Source organism: Molothrus ater, chromosome 8 (genome assembly GCF_012460135.2).
Source record: "Molothrus ater isolate BHLD 08-10-18 breed brown headed cowbird chromosome 8, BPBGC_Mater_1.1, whole genome shotgun sequence".
Taxonomy (NCBI): domain Eukaryota; kingdom Metazoa; phylum Chordata; class Aves; order Passeriformes; family Icteridae; genus Molothrus; species Molothrus ater.
In genome coordinates, this window is record NC_050485.2 from 23,331,187 (window position 1) to 23,350,544 (window position 19,358).

Consider the following 19,358-nt stretch of genomic DNA (forward strand, 5'->3'; position numbering starts at 1 on the left):
CGGGGCCGCGGCGGCGCCGAGCCCTGACTAAAGATGGCCGCGCTGCCCGGTGGGAACATGGCGGGGGGCGGCCGGGGGGCGCGGGTGCTGCTCTTGCTGCTCTTGCTGCTGCTCGGCGGCTGCCTGGGCCGGCGGCCCCCGGCCGCCACCGCTGCCGCGCCGCCCGCCGCCGTCGTGCCCCCGCCGGCGGCGGAGGAGACGGTGATCATCGGCCTGCGGCTGGAGGACACGGACGACGTCTCCTTCATGGAGGGGGGCGCGCTGCGGGTGAGCGAACGGACGCGGGTGAAGCTGCGGGTCTACGGGCAGAACATCAACAACGAGACGTGGTCGCGCATCGCCTTCACGGAGCACGAGCGGCGGCGGGGCGGGCGGGCGGCGGCGGGGCCGGCGGGGCGCGGCGGTGGCGGGGGCGGCGGCGGGTCGGCGGGTAGCGGCGGGGCCCCGCAGCGCTGCGGCATCCGCACCTCGGACATCATCATCCTGCCGCACATCGTGCTCAACCGCCGCACCTCGGGCATCATCGAGATCGAGATCAAGCCCCTGCGCAAAACGGAGAAGAGCAAGTCCTACTACCTGTGCACCTCCGTCTCGGCCCCCGCCGCCGCCGCCCTGGGGCCCGGGGCTCCCGGAGGGCTGGCGGGCGTCGAGGGGCCGGCGGGACCCCCGCCCTGGGGTGAGACCACTTGGATCTACCATGACGGTGAGGACACCAAGATGATCGTGGGCGAGGAGAAGAAGTTCCTGCTGCCCTTCTGGCTGCAGGTCATCTTCATCTCGCTCCTCCTGTGCCTCTCGGGCATGTTCAGTGGCCTCAACCTGGGCCTGATGGCCCTGGACCCCATGGAACTGCGCATCGTGCAGAACTGTGGCACGGACAAAGAGAAGAACTACGCCAAGCGCATCGAGCCTGTGCGGCGTCAGGGCAACTACCTGCTGTGCTCCCTCCTGCTGGGCAATGTCCTGGTCAACACCACCCTTACCATCCTGCTGGATGACATTGCCGGCTCTGGGCTGGTGGCCGTGGTGGTCTCCACCATCGGTATCGTCATCTTCGGCGAGATCGTGCCGCAGGCTATTTGCTCTCGGCACGGCCTGGCCGTGGGCGCCAACACCATCTTCCTCACCAAGTTTTTCATGATGATGACCTTCCCGGCCTCCTACCCCGTCAGCAAGTTGCTGGACTGTGTCCTGGGCCAGGAGATCGGCACGGTCTATAACCGTGAGAAGTTGTTGGAGATGCTGCGGGTCACCGACCCTTATAACGATCTAGTCAAGGAGGAGCTCAACATTATCCAAGGAGCCCTGGAACTGCGCACCAAGACTGTGGAGGACGTGATGACTCCCCTCCGAGACTGCTTTATGATCGCCGCCGAAGCTGTGCTCGACTTCAACACTATGTCCGAGATCATGGAGAGCGGTTACACCCGCATCCCTGTTTTCGAGGGCGACCGCTCCAACATCGTGGACTTGCTCTTTGTTAAGGACCTGGCTTTTGTGGACCCCGATGACTGCACGCCGCTCAAGACCATCACCCGCTTCTACAACCACCCGCTGCACTTTGTCTTCAATGACACCAAGCTCGATGCCATGCTGGAGGAGTTCAAGAAAGGTGGGCCCGTGCCTGGGGCGGGGTGTGATGGGGAGGTGCTGCTCGGTGGTGGTCAGCATCCACCTGCTTGCAGCAAGGGAGCTCCGCAGCGGGGCCTCCTGCTCATGGAGGGCTGTGGGCAGGTGCTTTCTGGACTGTGAGTGACCAGTATTTAGACATCTGCCAGATCTGCTCATTCCCTGGGCCAGAAAGCTGATCCACGGCTGGGATGTGCCCCCAGCCCTCTTTCCCCCACTGCACTGGGATGTGTGTATGGGCATGGTGCCAAGCAAGGTTGTTTTCCTTCTTGCTTTTTCCACTCATCTGTCCGTTATAGTGAGAACCACTGACGGGAATCCGCGCCCATTCCTTGGCTGTGTCTTCTCTGTGCTTTTTCAGCTGGCCTGACTGGGGGGAGTGGGTGGGCTGCTCGGTGCCTTTCAGGCTCAGTGCACACACGTGCTGAGATAAACAAGGCGTTTTAGCTCCATTCATAGGCTCAGCAAGCCGACCTCAGCTCTCTGCTCGTGTTCCAGTTGCTTTGATTGACACTTTGATCTTGTAACTCATAAATCATTTCAATGTCTTAAAATATATTCCAAAGCACCTGTTGGTGCTGCACTTCAGAGTTACAGCTCTTTTTCCCCAGGCTATCCTGTGCTTCAGGACCACAGGCTCAGCAAAGACGTGACACGTTCTAGCTCTGTAGTGTAACTTGTATATTAGTTGCATCAGAATGGGACTGAGACTTTACGCCTTTCTCTTAATTGTAGGTGGTGCTGACTTGACAAATACAACTTAATTCTTATTAGAAGAATTGCTTATGAGTAAGGAAAAAAACATCCTTGCTTATGAGTAAGGAAGAAACATCTTTTCATTTTCTTTTTAAAATCTGTTCCTCTCTGCAAGGCAAATAATAATGCTCTGTGGCCTGTGCAGGAGGGAGCTTTCAAAGTAGTTGTTTAGTGAAATTTCAGACAGTTTGGATGTGTGGACTCCTGTGCTGGAAAAAGAGAGGCTGTTTGGAATGCCACCAGACTCCTGGGTTCATACCAAGGGAGATCTGATCAAAGTACCATGGAACAGCTCAATTCCTGGGGGGTGATTTGCTTGAGAGGGGAAATCTAGTGGGGAATATTTGATCTCACCTTTTATTAACTGCATAAATTACCTTGAAAAAAAAACTTTGTGAATTGGTGAATGTTCTCTCCAGCTAAGTTTAAATTACGACTTAAGTTTCAGTTGCTGTTTTGTCCACATGCTAATCTCTTGTGTCATGGCATTGGATCTTCTTCATTCTGTTTAACTCAGTTTTGGGGGTTTGGAAGGTTACCTCATGTTTATTTCATCTTTGTGTATAGAAGGTGAATGTAGTCCTGCTTTTTACTGACCAGTGCAGTGGTGGTTATCTTTATCTCTTTCAGCCTGTGTGTAGAGATGGGGAAGTCTTAGTTGGTTTTGGAGGTGTTGAAGGAGAGATGAGGGAGGGCCTCCCTTGGCTGTGGTTTCCACACTGCAGGATCTGCAGCTTGGATGTGGGAAACTCAATGATGTCACTTAACTGTTGGCTGGTTAAGGTGGATTTTGCTGCATGTGTGAGTGGAGGGTGGTTCTTTTTCCTCTCTGTCCCTGTGGTTCAGACTCCAGATAGCACAATAGGGTTCTTAGCCTGTAGTGGGACTTGTGGGTGTGTTCTAGTTCTGTATGCAGCAATGTGTCTGAAGAAATGCGTGTTATGTTGGTAGTTTATTTCCCTGGTCTGAAGGGATGGAATGCACTGTGTGTTAGCACAGTCCTTTTATTGAACAGCTGGGAGAATTAGGTGTGCGCGTTAATCCTGCGAGGGTGGCTAAGCCAAATTCCTCCTTAGAGCTCCTGAAACTGGTGCTTAAAATAGGATTCTTAAAAATTCTCCTGGGTGACTTGGAAGGTGCAGACTAGAGATCCCTTTCCCTGGTAGCCAGTTTCTTGCCTGTGCTAGGAAACATCCCAGTAGCACAGGTTCACGATGGCTGTTGACGTGTGTGTTCCCTCCTGCCAGTGCTGAGCCCTGGAATAGTCTCTGTAGTTGGGAATTAATTCAGGCTCGTTTGAGCATACTTAAATGTTTACTCCAGAGTCACTATGCTGGTTGGTCTGTATGGGCAAGCCCTGTGTTAGAATCAGCTTTGTCCTAACTGGTTTCTCTTTAAAAAGTGCAGATATAGTGGAAATAAGTGGCTTCCTTTGTGTCCTTTGAAATGAATGTAAATAACTGATAGCTGGCTTGATCTGGCATAGCACAGTGTCTTTTGCAAGAGCTCTTCCAACTTTCTTCTTCAGAGCAACCTTGCCAAATTCCCATGAGAATGTACCAAATTAAAGGTGAGAATCAAATTGCATGTTACTCTCCAGTAGAGTGCTGGAAATAAATAAGCTTACAGTTTTTAATCATTCCCTTCCCATCACATTGATCTTCTGCCACAGCCAGCTTGCTTCAAAACTCTTAACTGTGTCTTTTTTGATACCCAGGCCCCTGCTACCACTGTTGGGTGCAAAAGGCAGTTCATGTGATAGTGCTGCCAGTTAAAACTTTGATTTGAGGAGAGAGGATGGGTTTTTTTCTAGTAAGTTTGATAATTAGCTGTGTACGTGGCATTTTGAAATTTACATTTTGGAGAGAAGCAAAACCTTCTTAACCTAAATGTGGAATGGAGGCTTACAATGAGGCAATTAAAAGCCAAACACAGCAGGATATACATCCTTGTATGTTGCAGAAGATGAAATGGGTAGTTCTGTACTTGTTCTAGTGCTTAGCCTGAACAGCTGGAGGATTTGGTGGTGGGCCTATTGTTAACATTCTTTGACTACAATTGCAAAATAAGTATCTGTTTCACTTCCATGCTGCCGGGCAAGAAACTTAATTTTAAGAGAGCTTCAGCACATTCCCACCCCCTTGCTGGTCTAATCTCCTAAAGTGTGAATAAACATGATTCCTGAAGCAGTCCACAAACAAGCTTCTCCTCTAAAAAGCATGGTTTACTTGCAAATAAATAAATAAATAAGTAGCCTTTGAAATAGGTGTGATTTTTCTGTTCTAAAAACAGACTTTAAACTTTTACTAGAGCTGTCAAATCCACTTGTCTACAGGTTAAGCAGATTGAGTGCTTAACTTGAATTCAATTATTCAAATTTAATGCAAGGGAGTCTAAGGTACCTTTTGTACTGGCCTAGGAAAGAACCTGCCTGACTTTGCTCAGAGCAAAGAGGTATTTAATCTAATGTTGGCTATTGCAGTAAAGGGGAGCAAGGTGTTACCTATTCCAGGATTGATTTGTGTCCTGGTTCCTAAACAGCAGCAGAGATTGAATGGGCCATGGAGTCATTTTTGGAAAGAACCTGGTGAACTGTCTCCACTGATCTTCTTTTTCTTGTCAATGTGTGTGTGGACCTGCCTTTTTTTTTTTCTTCCCCCCACCCTGTTTTCTGTTCCTTTTTGACAGTCTCTCTTGGTCTCTGCTTAAATGCTCTCTGGCACTTGCTCTTGGTGTTTTTCACAGGCAGATCTCTGCATATGTGAACCTAAATCCAAAGCATTCTATTTCTAGCTCCATGTTTGCTAGAACTCAAAAACTCAGTTTGAAAAGCCTCATGTTATAATACTAATATTTCAAGATTGGCCCACTTTCTGCAAGCCATTCTACAGCTGTATTCCTGGTGGCCTGGATGACTTTGGAGGGCAGCAGTTTCTCAGTGGGAGTCCTCCTTATCTGGGGACTTTGAGTCATATGTTTTGATCTTATTTATATATGTTTCCACTATTTTTTTATACTACAGATCAGAGCTTAATAACCTGTTGCAAAGAAGCCACAATAACTGTGCAGCAGTTCTGAGCTCTCATTTTCTTAATCACATGGCAGCCTTGAGAAAACTCCTAGATTCCTTGTTAAAATATTTGCCAACTGGACTTTAAAAGGGTTTTTCTCCCCTGAAAACTTTGTCAGATTCAGCTTGATGATACTTTCTTCAGGCTTTGCTGGTATTGCGTTGTCTGGTTTTAGTAGCATGTGTGTTTGGTCCTTGATTTAGAGTGGTCATGGAGGAAAAAATTTGTCCATTTCTTTTCTAGTTCCTCCTCCCCCTTGAAAGAAAACCAAGTCCCAGCAGCCTGAAACATAAACTTCAGACTTTTGAGTGCAGTGAAGAATACCTAGACCTACTTCTCTTTTGAGCACATAGATCCTCTTTTTGGAAACAGATAGGATAGCAAGTAATTCATAGCCCAGGGATCCAAAGTTCTGCATTACTATTGTTGGTCTGAGAGGTTTTTTTCTGTTATTAGGTCACTTGGTCTGAGGGGCTTTTTTGTTATTAGGTCACTTATCTTTCTGGTGCAGCTCTAATCCAGGTTTGTAGGTGGCTTCTTTCCTGGTTCCTTTCAAGTTTTATGACCTGCTGAATCTGAGTCCAGTCTTCACCTGAGTAACTTTGATTTAGTAGGTCTGAATGCTCACTTTCTAGTTTATCTAGCAGGTTGTCTGTCTCCTGGGCACTTTTTCCGTGTAACCCTGTGACTGCAGCATTACGAGAAACTGGAAGAAACTACATAAATCCTTTCTGGCATTATGAAAGGCACGTAATACTTCTTGGAAAACAATATCGTTTTCAAGGCTGCTTAGCTAATAAAAGGCACCTCCTCTGATCCTTTTTGGGAAATTCACGTAACAGAGAGAGTGTTGAGGAGGTCCAGTGTGGAGACCTTTCTGTGTGAAGAGAGTAGAGGAGTGGTAGGTGGGAAGGAATTTGCCACCAAGAAACAGAAGTCTTAGCATGCTATGCCTGCAGATTTATTCCCTGAACAAAAATTGCATGTGGGGGTGGGGGTTGCCTCGTGACAAACTGTTCCTTGGCTGTCTGACAGCGCAGCACCCGCAGGTACTGCACTGCCAAGAGCTCTGCTGGCCTTGCAGAGCTCCTGGGGGATGCGTGCTCGTTCCAGCAGGAGCAGCGGATGTGGGTGACTGCAGGCAGCCCTCCTGCTGGTATGGCCAGGGAGAGGCTCCAAGGGGAATGCATCAGGGAGCAGCTCCAGTTCTTCCTGGGCTCCCTACTGGGAGCATTTTATAGGCACCAGGAGAAGAGAGGCTACTAGAAGAGCAGCTTTGGTGAGAAGCCTGGCTGAGGAGTCCTTCTGCTGCTGAGAGTAGGAAGAAATGTGTTTCAGGTGGCTGGCAGGGAGAGGAGTGAGTGAATTAAATGGCTTGAGCAGTAGAGGTTTGAGTTTGATGCCTGTGTTGGATATGGTTCTTTGATTGCTTTTTAACCAGTTGTTCACAATTCTTGTCATTTGACAAACACAAGAAGTTGCCTTTTCCTCCCCTCAGCTGTTTGCTCAGTTAGCAAATGCTTTCCTGTGCTGAAGCTGATGGGAGTGAATTCCACCACAAGTGAACCATACTCCTATCTGCTTTCTCTGTGTCTGTAGAGGTTATCTGTAATAGGCACAGATGTAAACTTCAGGTCAGTCTGTGCAGCCAACAGCATTTCACAGCCAGTGTTGGAGCAGGATAGACCCAAGAGGCAGAATATCAACTTCTGAGTGAATTCATTAGTGTAGGAAACTGATCAGGTACTTTAACAATCACACTGTCCTTCCAGGTCTGAGATTTTTTTGAGTTTTGTTTTTTTCCTCTGCTGACATGAGGCTCTGAGGAGCAGAACATTTTCTCAGTGAACTTCAGTTGACTCTGAGGGCATAAGAACAATAACAGCGAATCCTCTGCAGTAGGTAATTCCTGACAATGGCTGGGGCTGCTTAGAGAAAGTATTAGAAAAGAGCCAATTTATTTTGTTCCGCACGGAAGCTTACTGATCTCATCAGGCTGTGATTCAGGAAGTTCTGGAACTAAAGATACTGTCTTTATTAAATAGCCCTAGATGCTTATTTCTCTCTGGGAGCATGTCTAATCAGCATTGAACCTTTGTCAGTTGTTACACAGAAACAAACACCAGTAGTGGGTGTCTCCTGTCTGTAGCTGTGTAGTGCTAGTGGCAGAGAGAGGTGGGTCTAGTAGTACATTTCTGGTTGTCAGTTCTGCATGAAGCCATCCAAAGGTAGGTTTTGTTTTGTTAAGCGATGGTATCACTCCAGCTGGTAATTTAGGAAATGAGGGTGTGAGCCACCTCACACTTCATACGTGTTATGAGCCCAAGTCTCCTCCCTGTTTTATTGAAGAAATCATTTTAGTGGGGGGAAGTATTGTGGGGGTTATTAGGCTGCTTAACTTGGAGCATCAGTGCCACTAGACTGTGACAAGATCTCCTCATCTTCCTGGTGTTGTCTGGTGTCACATTTTGTCTTGCTCACTTCACTTGGGGGGCACACATCCTAGTGCACAGGAATTAAGACCTGGAGGATTCAAAGTCTCACTAATTCACCTCCTTTAAACATTTAATGTCTGCTCAATATTAAGAGTCCTAAGTCAGTCATACAGCAGCTTAGTCAGGATCAAGTAGGATGAGAATGAAAGCAGTGGCCAAGCAGTGTTGAGCAAATCTGTAGACCACCAAGCTGTGCTTTTTTCACTAATACTTAGCAAGAGCTCATTTTTGCATTTACTTACGTGCCTCTACAGAGCTGTGGGGCAATTGCCAGTCTAGGTAGGCCAATGGCACTTCTACTGTTGAGTCCCTTCCAATTTCACTAATGGAGCTTGTAAAACTAGCCCTCAACACAGAGTACCCTGAACCATACCCTAGTGAGTGCGACCTGGCACTCTTGTTAATTTGACAAGGTCCTGAATTACAGCCTACCAGCTACAAATAGGAGTGTAAATACTTGATGCTAATGAGCTACTGCCCACAGCCCGTGGCTAACAGTCCATACCAGGTGGTTAATCCAGTCTGGCTCCTGCCAAGGTCACTGAGTCATTTCAGGACTATGAAGTGATGGGGTTTTGTTTCACTTTTCACCAATATATAATCATAGAAAACAAGATGCATAAATCTGTCATTAACCTTCTTGTGGAGGAATGCACTTTTTCCCTTGGCCAGGAAATCTGCATGGCACAATAGCTGGTAGAATAAGCTATGCTGTGATGTTATACAAAACATGTGTGAGAAGAGCATGTCTCCATTAACTCTTTCCTTTTTTTGGTCCTCCCTTACTCAGAAGTGTTCTCTTCCCTGTTTATGGCTTTGTCTGTAGTAACTTGCCACTCTGAAGGGTCATAGGTAGGTGCCCTTGGGAATCTTTGAGCCATTGTTGTCATGTTTTCTGTTAATTGTCTGGGAGCCTTCCAGAGTTTTGGTAGACAGCCAGCTTTCACTGAAGTGAAGAATGGCTTCCAGGATTTTCCACACTTCCATGCTGTCTATGGGGCATCATATAGGTTGTTTTCCTTTGAGGATTGGCTTGTTGTAGTACACAGCCTGTAATGCCAGAGGTGTTTCTTTGTCTGGGTTGGCTGGCATGTTGAAATTGGGATTCTTACATGGGTGTTTGTGGTTATTTTTGTGATTTAAAAACATTACTCAGACTTGCTCTTCACCTACTGGTGATGATATCTGCTTGAAAGGACTAGTGAAAGAATACTAGAAAAACAACTTGTCTTGTAACCAACTTGTCTTAAAATATCCAAGCCCTAGATTAAACAGAAACTTCAAAGCAAAGAAAGCTTGTGTGGCTGGGACTCACTTGTGTTTCTTTATATTGAAGCATTTCACTTATGAATTGTTTGGTATAATAATTTCAGTGTTTATGAAACAACAGCCCTGCTCATCCAGGAATCCTATTTTGAAGGACAGAATAAGTGTGATGCCTGTCATTCTGGTAGCTGAAACCTGATGATTGTGGAGGCCTCAGGAGTTTACAAGTTAACAGGGCTCAGCTGCAGTTACTAATTAACCACACAAGAGCTTTGCTCCAGCCGAAGGCACTGGGGCTGGGAGATGAACACATACATTGAGCACAAAAGATCTGTATAGTTCTGTTTTCTGTAATGCTTTCTGTTGGGATGACACCATTCTTTTGCTGGCAGTCCCAAAAGGAGCTGCTCTTCAGATGAGAGTGGTGTGGTAACATTGCTCTCTGCAGGGTGAACTGTGCCCTCAGAATGGGCTCCTACTTCCTTGAGGTTCTTTCCCAGAGCAGGTGTGAATGAAAGTTGGGGTTTTCTTTACAACAAGTTTTTTTTTTTTTTTTTTTTTTTTTTTAATGGTGGTATAATCTCTTACAGTGATGTGACAGAGCCCTTTGTGACAGCTGATCCTCGTGGAGGTGAACAAGGCTTTATTTTCCCCATTTACCCATGGATAATGAGGGCAGCAAAAATGCTGATTCTGCCTTGGTTGGATACTCTGCTGCCAGCAAACGATTTTAGGAAGGATCTTGCCATTTCTGGTTTTTTTCCAGGACTCCACCTCTGGCTTTCAGGAGATTGTCCTGCCTACCCTTTGCACTGGGGGGTTCAAAGTGCAGCCTGCAGGACCCCTTTCCATGCAGCAATTACATGAGGACAAGGACGATCAGTTGCCTGCTTTTATTGCTTGTGAATTGCTTGTCAGCAATTTCTAGATTCCTACAAATAGGAAGAAAATCTGCCAGTGTGAACTTGTTCTTGATAAAAATTTACAATCTGGCATTGAAAGTAGGTGTGGCTGTGGGTTTTAGGCAAGCTGCAGGCTTAGTTCTTCCTATCTTGCTTGGGACATCTTTCCATTGGAAGCAAGAACAGCTCTTACTGTTACAATTCCCATACACAGCAAGAGCAGACAGGGACCTTCAGCTGATATTAAAGGGCATCTAGTAAAGAGGCTTCAGTTCAATTTTTTACTCATTAAAGTAGGTCAGAATTGTGAATAAGAGTTACTCAGTAGCTCTAACTTGAACTCTGAGGGACATCACTAAGATTTTGATTCAAGATGGATAAATTAATGTGATATAGTTTGCTCTGTGAATTTGTGTGGGGTTTTTTTTCCCTGCTGTGTAGCTGAGGTATGTGTACAAATAAAGCTTTTTGGCTTTCTGACTTTCAGTTTTTATTTAAATATCTTGTTGCAGTGTGTGAGTATTGGGTGAGGAAGAATCTCTCAAAGTACCTTGAAGACTCACTGCTTTAGGTCTTCTTTTTCCTCCAGCAGAATAGAGGAATAAGAGATGCCTCACTGGAAGTTGGGCCAGTGGACCTGTGAGTAGCTCACCACATGGACTACATGGTTGTAAAGGTTTGGGATTTATGCTGTTTTTAGATGTGATCTGGTCTTGTTGCGTGCTGGTTCCCTACCCTCATGGGGAATAACTTTTATCTTCTTGTTGATGTTCTAATTTGCCTGGAGCCTTTTGGAGTGGTTAGGTTTGAAAACACTAATTTCAAAACAGTGAATTTCAAGAACTTCACACTGTTCATGGGGAGTATTTTTTTTTCCTTCTCTTAGTGTTGAAGAATTGCTTATACTGTGTGGATGGGATTTCTCCTAGAGTAATCAAGATCCCTGTCCAAATCATTATCTCTCTTAATAAAAATGCTGTACAGTGTACTTCAGACTCAACCCTTTTAGTCAGCTGCTAAAGTTTTGAATGCTCACTTGCAAGAGGAGTGGGAGACTGTCTTGTGTGTTGTGTAGAGGAAAGCCAGTTTCTGGTGTGTTTGTGTTTTCCTGTGACCCTTACAGGGATCACAGCATGCTTAAAGCTCTGATCCCATATGATGGACCCAGCCTCTCCATCATAATCAGGACTGACAGTTTTCTAGGTCTTTCTGTTTGTTTGACAAAAAGCTAGAGGGTATCTGTGATCACTAGTATGAAGCTGCTTTACCAGTAGTGTGCTAGTTTAATTCAGCTGGTGCTGTATTGTCTGAAGGCTCCCAAGGAGAACCTGGAAATGGAGAAGTTCCACAGTTCACCCTGTAGGCAGTCATGGTGGGGGGTGAAACTTCCCAGCGTGGGAATCCCCTGAGGTTAGAGCTTGAGGAAGGCAGCTGTGGCAGTGAAAAAACTTAATTACCTACTGGATGCAGGCTCCAAGAACTACAGCAATCTGTTGCTTGATGCCAGTCGTAGAGCCGAACCTGTGAGTGCAGTTGCAGTTGTAGTGTGTGCAGTCAATGAGCCAGTAAATAGAGTAGATTTCTTCTTTCCTGCTTTCTTCAATGCCCCTGGGGTTCAGGGTGGGGATGAAGGTTTCCCTGTGCTGTGTGATGCACCGTGGATGGGAATCCCAGCCTCTGCTCCTCCTCTCTGCATGGGAACACTTGCTGTGCATGGGATGAGAGGTCTACCAGGAGAGCTCTGATGTCAATGGCTCTATTCTATTAATGTTTTTTTTCTTTCCAGAGCAGCTGTTTTGAATTTTCCAGTCTTTGCTGTAATCTTTGAACAAGCCTTGTTTTATTATGAGAGAGACACTGCAGAAGTGTGTGGGGTAGAGTGAAGACACGCATACATTTTAGTGTTGAGGACATTTTAATTTCTGATTCCTGGCCTGGAAAGTGGGTTTAAACTTGTTGCTTGCCTGCTGTTTGAACGTGGTCCAGTGGTAAGAGGCTTTAATACATTTCTTCTTTGCAAATCATCAACCTCACATCTTCCAGTAAAGGAAAGAATTTGGGAGTATAGCTTCCAAGAGTAATAGCCTTCTAAGCCCTATGCAATGCACAGGCTTCAACCAAAAAGTTCCAAGGAAAATATTCAGAAAGGGGGAAGTTGTCTAGCTGTAATTCCTGATGGTTTTGTATTTAAATTATTTAGCTTTCCAGAGAGATCAGTACATGCTTTTTTTTTTTTTTTTCAGACAGACATGCAGCCATCCTAGAACTAATAACTGTGTGGACTGTCTTAATCCAAGCATGGGTTAGAGAAATTAAGAAAATGTCTCTTACCAAGTTTGTATTGATGATGATCTGTTCTTTGCCATTGTTCCCACTACCTGATTGATCTCTACCTGGAAACACACTTAAAAGTGTTGGAAGCTGTTTCTAGGTACCTTGTTTTCTACTTGAATCCACCTCTTGATCAATAGAAAGAGTTGAGTGCCTTGAACAGTGCTTGAAAAGTAAAAGTTAAAGGGAGGATGCTGAGCAAAGAGTCACCATGAAGAAGCTGGTAGGCTTGGGGATTTTAGGAGTGTCTGGGTTTATTTCCTTTGAAAATCACTGGGACTGCAGTGTCCTGTTTTTAGAGTGATCATTTGGGAGGGAATGAAATGCTTTAAACTCCAAAGATTCTTTTAAGAAATTAGATTATCTTAACCATCCTGTCCAGTGCTGCAGTTAGTAGTTGTGACAAGGAATGAATGTGTACTGTGATTAAACATGTACTCTCACAGTTAGAGGCAGCATGTAGTTCCTGGGAGGAAAAACTCTTGCTGTGAACAATTCTCCTAACAAAAGGAATTCTCATCTCAGTGTTTTTTGTGACTTTGAGGATGACTGGGACATTAGGAAAAACCCTCAAGATAAGACCAGATACAAAAAGTCTTACAAATAGGACCAAACTTGTTTTGGGTTTGGTTTTTTTTTTAATCCTTGCAAAACTGAGACTTAATTTTCCTATTCCTGCATTTTTTCCTTCATAATGGAAAAATGACCTGAGGAAGTCAAGGGCATACCTGCTTCAAGTGAGTTGAGAGCTGGGCAAGGATAAAGTGCTGGTTTTATCTTTTGGACTTCCTAGCACTGTCCAAAGCTGTGGTTGATTGTGATGCCTCTCCTTGTGCTTCAATTACTTTGCTGTAGAATGAGGACTCATTTTTATCCCTTTCCCTTATATCAGCTGAATTGGTTTAGTGGGAGCCAGTATGTTTCAGCTTGTCTACTGTAATTTAGGTTCTATAAATAGGAGTTTGGTTTAATGTTCATGTAATAGCTTCATTGCATGATGATTGAAACTTTCTTTAGACTGACAGCCCCTCCAGTGACTCAGATCTTGTTTCTCTTGCCCTGAGTTCCTTGGCTGTCATTGTCTCTAGTGTTTTCACTCTCCCTTTTCAGATCAATGTGTAGTTCTCCTGGCACTATTTGTTGGCAGGAGGTGAGGAAAAACACAAAGAGACTAGGTGATTGATGAGGTGAGGCCATCCACTAGGCAAGTGTGTAGAGACAATTAAGGTGAATGTCCCATGGTTAGTGCTCTGTTCTGTGCAGCTTTATGGCTACCAAAATTGCTGCTGCAGAGGTAATTTTTGGGTTAATTGTTGGTTTCTTACCTCTTACTGACATAGAGTGGTTTGATAGGTTGTTTTTTCTTTACTGAGTCAGAGATGCCACTTATCCTGTGCTGCTTAACTTTTGCTTTCAGACAGTTTTAAACTAATGCCCAATTTAGGATTAATTATGTACTAAATAATTTCCTGGTTTTTTGGGCTGAAAACCTAGTAGGCAAATCTTTAAGAGTCAACCTGTTAGTGCTTAAATTCCCAGAGTTGGGGACATGCAGGTGAGTATCCTTTTTTACTTGTTGGTGACAAGGTGGTAACCCAAGTATGAATAAATATCTTGGGTCTCTCATGAACCAGAAAGTCTTGAACCCTTAATCCTGGTGCCACTGGAAAGTTTTTCTTGCCCCATGGACAGGTCAGTTATACCAGCGGGTAACACTGCACTCTTCTTCACTGCCACCCATTCCGAGGAATCTTTAGCAAGCTGGCTGGGAGGGATGCAGTGACACAGACCCAAGTCTGTTCTTACTGCTGGTGAATCCTATTCATTTGAGATAAAAAGGATGGCTTAGTTGGACTCTTCCCTTTTTCCATGTGGGGTGATGTGATGTGATGTGGGGAAGGCGCAGCCCACCAGTTAATTCCAACAATTAAAGGGGTGTGCAAGAATTCTCCTTGTGATAGTCCAGCCCTGCTCTAGGGCGGTGCAGGCAGCCCCCTCCATATGGCACTCAGTGTGTCTTGCTTTTTCTGAGGGTGTTGACAGGCTGTGTTCTGTCACTAGTCTGGTGGTTGCTCCCTAGGGTGGACTTGACTCTGTGACACAGAATTGGAAGAACCTGTGGCCTGATGATACCGTTGTCACTGTCTCTTTGTGCTTCCTCTAGTGACTGATGTCTGATTGAAGTGTCGGTGTGTGCAGAAGCTTGGTGTTGACTCATAATCCAGGCACCGTTTTTCTGGCTTGAAGAGATGTGCTGGGCTTGTGATCATAGTGACCTGGCTCTTTACTGTTTTCATTGACATAGGAGATAGGAACAGGAGGGAAGAACTGAGAATTATCCTGCTTGTCCCATTCAGAAAATGGATGTGACAGGGACAGCGAAGGTGTGATCCACTTTCTCATCCCTGTCCCAGGAGTTTGGCTTGTGCAGGGAAGGAGGGGGACAGGGATTAATTAATTCATTCTTCCTTTGACTCACTAAATGGAGAGGTGAGTGAGTGGTAACCTTCAGTAAAGTGCGAATTCAGAAATGTCATTGACAAAGTTGCTACCAAAAGTAACAAAAGTAGATTTCTAGTTTTAGATACAATTATTTTTCCTTAATTTTTTATCCCTTTGTGTTGGAACAGGGAGCCAAAGGGAGTGATGGTGGGACTAGGTAGGGCAGCCTTTGCAGGCAAGGAGATGGGAGTGTTGCAACCTTTGAGTTGTTAACCTTTTGAAGTGGCATGGGATAGATGTCTCATTACCCTGCCTCAACACAGGCACGTTTTATCTGTGACATACCAAGCAAATTGCCTTTTGCCTCAGAGATGGTGCAGGGCTGTTAAACCTGTTTGGCTTCGAGGCAGTCATTCTGTGGATTCTCTTTATCTGCCCCTGTGAGGGTCAGGAGGCCTGCAGAGGCCTCCCTGCTCCTCCAGGTCTGATGTCTGCTCTGCAGGACCAGCACTTAAGGCAAAAGCTCCTGTGTTGGGTGAGGGCTTTTTTAGTAAGTGTTTTCAAAAATAGCAGTAGATGGTCCCTCCAGGGTCAGGTGAGGGAGCTGCAATGCTTGGGGGAGATCTGCAGCCTTGGACAAACCAGGGGCTGCTTGGCCCAAGTATGATGTTTGAAGATCTAACTAGAAAAACTGAGTGTTAAATTAAGTTTGCAGTTTGATTTCAAATTTAATACTAAATTTTGGTAACCTGTTGTTATCTATTTTTTTTTCTCTATCAGAATAAGCTTTTTTTAACATAAATGACTAACTGCATTAGTGTCAGTCAAAATGTTAACTTCAGCATGAAGAAACAATTGATCTGCTTCATCATCACTGCCAAAATGCATCTGTGGGTGCATGTTTCTTGGTATGTCACATGTCTGTAGCAGGTGGCAATAATACTGAACAAAGCTGTGAGCATTTCTGTTTGCTTTTTTTTTTCTTCTCCCAGCTATTGCAAACTCCTGTGAGATTGCTGAGACAATCCTGTGTATAGGGGTGGTTGAGGAGAATCCAGAAGCCCTAGGAAGAGAGGGAAAGTAAGAAAACTGCAATTGTTCAGAGCATGGGAGAAGTTTAAAGCATAAAATACAGAAAATGAAAACTATCCTAAAAACAAGGGTAAAACCTACTGATGAGAGTAATCATTAGTGTCTGACCTCCCTCTGCTGCACTTGTCCCAGCTAACATGTTCCTGTCTTGCTGTTTGTGCTTGCCTGTGTTTTTGGCACATCTCTGTGATCCATTTAATGTCACCAAAACAGGTGCCACATAGACACAGGCAAAAGAGCTTTCTTCTTACTGTTTCACCAAAGCATATGACTCATTGCTGAAGGGATGGTTCATTTAGCAGACCAACTAAACTAAAAGTATGGCAACTTTCAGGGTTTCCACTGATAACTCTTCCTTTTGGATATTTTCTCTGTTATGGACACACCTTTTGACTGTGGGCATTGGTCTATTAGGAGTTGACTTGTGCTAAGTGTAATGTATGTGAATCTCATAATGCAGGTGACTACTTGTTAGTGGAAGTTGAGCTAGATTTCAACCTGTACAGGGTTATTGACCAGATCTTTTAATCTGTCAGCTCATTCTTCACTCCTCTTCTCTGTTTGGATGTTGTAATTTTGAGATGTTTTTGGAAAGAGTACTGGGAAAACTTGCAAACATTTTTCAAACAAAAGATGGTTTGTCTTCATGGCTGGGAGGGTTCATTTGGACACTTGCTCTGAATTTTTTTTTTTGTTGTTGTTTGGAAAACTGAAGTTCTTAGAAGTTAGATGGCCTTGGCTTTCTTTGTTCTTTCCTCTGTCTCAGACATCTGTATCTGCTCTCTCACCGAGCTCTTTATCTTACTTGGCTTTTCTGTGGATGCCTGGAGGCCTTGGCTCACATTCTCAAGAGTGTCCACTGGTTCAAGAAGCCATTGCTGCTATCAAATTACCTTGACAGCTGTTGTCCCGTTTCATATTTGCCATCCCCTCCCCCTGGCTCCCTTGTGATTTTTGGCAGAAGCTGTGGCTATTGAGCAATAAAACTTGGATCTGAGAATCATGTTGCTGGTGGGAAAATGAGATGAGAGCATACTAGTTAATGCCTTACAACTTGACTTCTTGCTGATGTACAATCAGTAGCATCTTTATTTGAAAACAAAACCTACCACTAGCTCCTCTGTTTGTGGATTGAGCGGATGGTTCATTTACTGCTCATCTGGAGTTGAGCCATAGGTGCTGGTCTCTTAAAATAGCACACTCTATACCAAGATGTTTATGACCAGACAAGCTGTTGATTTGGAGCCCTTGACAAGTGCTAAGCCTAAGGACTGCAGAACTTGGATGTTTGTGTTAATGAAAGTAATCCATAAGGGCACATCATCTCCATCTCACTTTTATCAAGGATCCTGTGTGAAACCTGGAACAGAACTCCTGTGGTGCTATTTAGTACATATTAGAGATGACCTTATGTGATCTTGCTTGGATTTGAATTAATAAAATATAGGTATAACATTTGTGGGCTCTCCTCTTCTGTGTGTTTGGGGATTTAATTGCCATTTTTTAAAATGCAACACAACACCTTTGACAACTGACAGAAATGGTGATGATCTTGGGGCCAACCATCATAAGAGAGCTGTCATCTCTGTAAACCTCTCCTTTCAAGATGTTTTGTGTTTAGTTTGTCAGTTGTTTGAAAAGTTGGCTGATGCATGGCATGCTTTAATCTCTACAGATCATTCCTCTTGTCCCTGTTGAAACATGTTAGCAACTAAACTTTGTATAACATACTGGCAAAATTAGGAAGGAAGGAAGGAGCAGATCTTAATTGAAAAGATGACTGTCAGAAAACAATTAATGTATCCGGAACACTCAGTTGAGAGGAATGCATATAGCAAAAACATGTGAAAAATTCTTTTGCTTGCGATGTGTTTGATTTACTTGCTGATAACATCAGTGTGAAATGTAAAGCTTGTAAAAGGCTGGATCAGACCAGCCTTAGTGCTTGTCTTACAGCTCCTAAATTGAGTAGGAAGACTCAACTCCTACTGAAACATGTGCTACCCTGTTTTGTTTGTGTCTGGGGAGAAGGGTACTTGATGTATGAGTGAAATCATGAGTTTGGGGTGGCTGTAGGTTTGAGGGGTGGGGCCTTGGTGTTCCATCACGCTCACAGCTGGTGGATCGTGGTGTGTGATATGGTCTCAGCATCTTGTGTGCTGTGGAGTCCTCTTGGGATGAAGAATGGCTGGGGTTGTAGTGGCTTCAGCTGTGAAGCTGGGAGGAAGGCAAGGGGTCAAAAAGATGTCCTGGACTTGGAAGATCACAATTACATCATATACCTCCTGGAAAAGGAACAGAAGTAAAATAGAGAATGGATTACACCTAGATGAAAAAAGCATGAAGCTGTAATGTTTGAGTTGCAGGGTGGGATGCATGGGTTTTCTGGTGACATGTGGGGAAATAACATTTTACTGACTATCCTTTCCCCCCCCCGAGCGAAAACAAACACTCATAACGCCTCAGTTTGGTGCAAAACGTGATTTAAGCAGGGTTGTTTTTGTTCAGTTTTCTTGTTTGGTTGTTTTTTTTTTAAGGAAAACGGTGGCAATTTATCCTCCCTGCCCCACATTCCTTGCTATCCTGGCATGTAGCACAGGTTTAAACAAGGTGCTCCTTGGCCTGATCTCCCCGTGGAGATTTCAGAAAGTGCTGGAAGGCTTGAGCTTCCTGCGATCCCTGGCATGTCTTCCGTTACGCAGCTTCGGTTTTTGTAGCAGTAGGGGACTTGTTAGTTTTCCAAGTGCAGCTCCCAGCCAACGTGTCCGCTCTGTGGTGTAGACTCCTGCATGTTCAGTGTTAAAATACTTCTATAGCTTTCAGGCATCTTGCATTTCAAATATGGGTGGAGAAGCGAGTGTTGGCCTTTAAGGCAGGGGTTTCAAAGCTTTCTGATATCAAAGGCCATGTTGACAACTTGGCAAGCGCTTGTGGGCCCAAGTGTGTTAGATCTTTAGGATAGGAGCTGACTTGCTGCAGGCATTGGGAAGGATGTTTTGCATTGTTTAAATGTATTGTCAGGTGTATTATGTCCTTTCTGTGCAGTGTGGCTGCCTGAGTGTCCCCTCCTTTTGTGCTAGGCTCAGCTCACTTTCCCAGCAGCCAGGGAAGGGGTTAATTTGCTGTTACAGTTCACTCCAGCTTGTCTCTTGCTGTCCAGTGTCTTTTCCCTAAAACTGCTGCTGTGGGGAATCCCATCTCGGGAGCCCTCAGCTGTAGCAGCTCACGTGGCGGCTGGGGAGGGTGGAAGGGGGTGTTTGGGGAAAGCATTCAGCTCGGCTGGCAGGTCACAGGGTAGGAGGGCTCATCTCAGCTGTGAGCCCTTTGCAGCCCTCTCCTGGGTGTGGGAAGCAGGTAGGGTCCTGCAAACCTAG

General features: G+C 45.1%; 1 protein-coding gene across 3 annotated transcripts in view; it reads left to right on the forward strand.

The window, feature by feature from the left end:
* CNNM2 (cyclin and CBS domain divalent metal cation transport mediator 2) overlaps positions 1 to 19,358 on the forward strand; it is a 115,569-nt gene continuing 96,211 nt past the window's right edge. For all 3 annotated transcript variants that reach the window (XM_036385450.1, XM_036385451.1, XM_036385452.2), the window contains exon 1: positions 1 to 1,612. In XM_036385450.1, coding sequence (XP_036241343.1) covers positions 34 to 1,612 — 1,579 coding nt within the window. In that variant the 5' untranslated portion in view covers positions 1 to 33. The remainder of the gene's footprint in view (positions 1,613 to 19,358) is intronic.